The sequence below is a fragment of the Solanum lycopersicum genome, chromosome 6, assembly GCF_036512215.1.
Source record: "Solanum lycopersicum chromosome 6, SLM_r2.1".
In the NCBI taxonomy this organism is placed as follows: Eukaryota; Viridiplantae; Streptophyta; class Magnoliopsida; order Solanales; family Solanaceae; genus Solanum; species Solanum lycopersicum.
The window spans coordinates 35,722,079-35,726,194 of record NC_090805.1 but is presented as its reverse complement, the minus strand read 5'-3'; the positions used below and the strand labels follow the sequence as shown (position 1 = coordinate 35,726,194).

The window sequence follows — 4,116 nt, the reverse complement described above, 5'->3', positions numbered from 1 at the left end:
TCATTTTGTTTGTGAGAAAATGCCCAAGGGACAACTTCTTACTCAATTTGTAAAGTTTAAGGATTAACTAATTGATATTCACACAAAGTCTTAACAAAATAGGTTTTCTCAGGTTTTTGCAGCAAGGTAAGAGTTACAGTTCTTTCACTCACTAGATTGAGGGGAAGTGTTGAAGGAAACTTGAAGACTAATGGAACATGTCGAAGGAACAAAGAAGCAGGCTGACGAGTTAGAGTTAGAGTCATACTAAGATTAGACTACTAAATCCTAAGTTATGTACGACTAAGCTACTGTATATTGTAGGTTTCAACTAGGATAAGGTATTTAAGTTATAATACGACACTACTCCTGTAAATAATTGTGCTGTAGTACGATTCCTAATATAACTAAAATAGAATTTTTTTTCTTATATAAGTAGTTTGTAACTCAATATTATTTTCATCCATACATCCTTTATTTTTTCATACTTACGTGAGATTTCTATAATCCAAAATAGTATAGTGAACAACTATTATTTGACGATGAGAATATTTGTTGGTGATATACGATGCTAAATTTATTAACTCAAAACGCATGAAACATTATTTAGTTTTAAAACTTGAGTAATGTACATTAATTTGGTGTCTTACCTATTATAGGTTCAAATTCAAAGGTATAATTGTTAGATATGAAACCCATATGGAACACTTTTTTTAATTAGATTAGATTTTACTATAAATATATCGAATAAAATGAAAAAAAGAAGAAGATAATTTGGTGTCTTTGTAAGATGTGCCAACTTATTGATCCATGTGATTCACTAAATCAAATGTATGTGCTTGCAACTTGCAAAACTATTGGCACCGTTAGTTTGGTAACCAGTTTTAGGCCTCCTGAGTCCTCATAAATGATTTTAGACCAATCGCGAACCGAGGGGCATAAAGGTAATTAAGCTGATTATTTAGTTTTACTGTTTCTCGAATTATTTGTTTACTTTTAAATTGACATGCTCATTAAAAAAGTAATTATTAACACAATGAAGTTATAATTTTATCTATATTAATTATGAAAAAAATGAATTAAAAATTCAGATTTTTTTAAAAAAAATTTAAATAATTAATTGAAATTATATTTTGTTCTAAAAAAATAAATAAATAATTATAGAGAGGGAGTAATTAATTAAAGTAAATATAGGAACTATTTTACAAAAAATATAGAACGAGTGGTTCGCGAAGGTTCACGTGACACGTGCTGAATTCCGCGGCATCCCAACAGCCACGACTCGACTAAATAATTGCCACGTTACCATATTAAGAGATTTTTAAATAAATAGACTCCCTATTGTCTAATTTATTTGATTTACTTAAAAATGTCTATCACTTATTTTATTTTCGAGAGATAGTAATTTTGTAAAAGAAAATTTATAAACTTATCTATCAAGTTACATTTATTTTAGAAAATTAAAGGATATAGTATAAAATGAGATGAAGAGAATACAACACGAAAAAGGAGATATACTAGAAATATCTAGAGAAGGCTTATAAATACTCGAGTAGCTCTGTTGCTAACAGATTTCTGATTCTAATAATCCTCTACAAGCTTTTTGTTAAGAGACTAAAAAAAACAAAAAAACCTTGAAGAACTCACCAATTTGATCAATTCATTTATTAAAAAAAAAAACAGAGAAGAAAAGAGGTATGTAGCCTAATTTCATTCATTCAATTTCATCTATATGTGATTTAGTTTGGTCAGATCAATCTTTTCTTTTCTTGCTTCTTTTTAATGTTATCTGAACTTATGTTTAAGTACTTCTCTTATCTTTAGAGTCTTGTGTTTCTTGAAATGGATTGTGATATTGCTCTTAATGATGAGTAATTCTATGATTGTATAATTAATTATAGTTGTGGGGAGTAAAATGATATGTTTTGTCTACTTACAGAAATGGCTATTATGGATGAAGCTGCTAATATGGTTTGTGTGCCGTTGGATTATAGTAGAAAGAGGAAATCAAGGAGTAGAAGGGACAGAACAAAAAATGTGGAAGAGACACTAGCTAAATGGAAGGAGTATAATGAGAAACTAGACAATGAAGGGAAAGGGAAGCCAGTGCGTAAAGTTCCTGCTAAAGGTTCAAAGAAGGGGTGTATGAGAGGTAAAGGGGGACCAGAAAATTGGCGGTGTAAATACAGAGGTGTTAGACAGAGGATATGGGGTAAATGGGTTGCTGAGATTAGGGAACCTAAAAGAGGTAGTAGGTTATGGTTGGGTACATTTGGTACAGCAATTGAAGCTGCTTTAGCATATGATGATGCTGCAAGAGCTATGTATGGTCCTTGTGCAAGGCTTAATTTGCCAAATTACGCGTGTGATTCTGTTTCCTGGGCAACTACATCTGCATCTGCATCTGCATCTGATTGCACCGTTGCTTCTGGTTTCGGCGAGGTATGTCCGGTTGATGGTGCTCTTCATGAAGCTGACACACCATTGAGCTCAGTGAAAGACGAAGGGACCGCGATGGATATTGTTGAACCTACGAGTATTGATGAAGATACGCTTAAGTCTGGATGGGATTGTCTAGATAAATTAAATATGGATGAGATGTTTGATGTAGATGAGCTATTGGCTATGTTAGATTCTACTCCAGTTTTCACCAAGGACTACAATTCAGATGGAAAGCACAACAATATGGTATCAGATTCGCAATGTCAGGAGCCGAATGCAGTGGTAGATCCTATGACTGTTGACTATGGCTTTGATTTTCTGAAACCAGGCAGGCAAGAAGATCTTAATTTCAGTTCGGATGACCTTGCATTCATAGACTTGGATTCTGAACTTGTCGTTTGATAGTTTTCGCAGTTGAAAGATGCAATGCAAGATAACATGTATCGTCATTGATTGAGATATAGGACGCGAGGAAGAGAAAACTCGAGATGTTGAGTTTGGACAATGTTTTCGTATCGTTCAATTTTTTTTTATTTCATGTTGGGCAGCATTGGTTGCCCTTTTCCCAGGCCAGCTGATTCTCGATAAGTTTTTGCATCGAAGATTATGCATTTGGTGTTCTGGAGGACTAATCTTGTACAGATCTAACCGGCCTAGTGAGTCAATAATTGTTCGTTTTGGTGTGTTGATATGACGAATAAAGATGTTTCTGGGATTCATAGTTTGTTGTAAAGTTTGCTTGACAATTAGAGGTACTGATTTTTGTGCTTTCATTGGAACAATGTAGAATGCATTGACGGCATTTACAGTTCATTCATAACTTGAACAATAAGTTTGGCAGTGTGTATTTGTGTTACTTTGTGAAGTATTCCCAGGGGATTCGCCAACGAATGCTGTGTTGTGTGTTCAAGTGTTTCGAGTAGATCAGAGAAGTACTGGAAGCAGTGGTGCTATAGTGTTTTATGTTAGCCCTCATCGTGGTTTGGTAGATTTGTGTAGTTCTGTTTTGCACTTAGGCTTTTTTATCTCTATCAGAAGTTGTACTCAGGATGTAATAGTAGACGTTTTGAGACGTTTCAAAATGTTCCAGTTCATGTTCTTTACCACATTGTAATTCAATAAATTCTGCGGTAATCTTAAGATGTGGAATGTAGTTGTTCTATCAAACTAACTCAAGCTTTAACACCTCTACTTCAGCATTTCTCTTTCTGTTTTCAGTCTCTCTCTATTCTAGTTTGAACTATCAATATGGCTTAGTCCTGTTGATAGGATTGAATTTATTTATGGAGAAAAGAACAAAATATTGGATTTTTTTTTTAAAATAGCAATATTTTAACATTTAGTAGGGTGAGTTGTCAACACTTTTAATATTTATTTAAAATGTCAATATTTTAATTTGTTATAATGTAATTGTATTTATTTATTTTGAAAGTTACAAACTTTTAATAACATAGTGGAGAGAATTATGGAAGAAAATATTTTTAAAAAGGTAAAAATATTTTTTTTAATTGTTTATTCTTACTTAATTTAATTTTTTAAGATATAATTTTGTCTGAAATGTATTTGGATGAACTTCTTTAAATATGGTTTTGTGTAATCGGATGAATTTCATTAAAGATGATCTTGTGTATTCGAAATTTCGGGTGAATTTATTTTTACAAATTGAGCACGATAAATATTTATTTTAATTGAAGA

General features: G+C 32.3%; 1 protein-coding gene across 1 annotated transcript; it reads left to right on the top strand.

Annotated features, from left to right (window-relative positions):
* Window positions 1-1,569: 1,569 nt before the first annotated feature.
* DREB1 (dehydration responsive element binding protein 1) lies at window positions 1,570-3,570 on the top strand. The gene is made up of 2 exons (NM_001247760.1): window positions 1,570-1,674; window positions 1,919-3,570. Exon 2 carries the CDS (start codon window positions 1,921-1,923, stop codon window positions 2,821-2,823), a length of 903 nt encoding a protein of 300 aa, NP_001234689.1. The 5' UTR covers window positions 1,570-1,674; window positions 1,919-1,920; the 3' UTR covers window positions 2,824-3,570.
* The last annotated feature ends 546 nt before the right edge of the window (window positions 3,571-4,116 follow it).

Coding starts and splice junctions, on each gene's coding strand:
- DREB1 (NM_001247760.1), top strand. CDS start 1,921: ATGGCTATTATGGATGAAGCTGCTAATATGGTTTGTGTGCCGTTGGAT.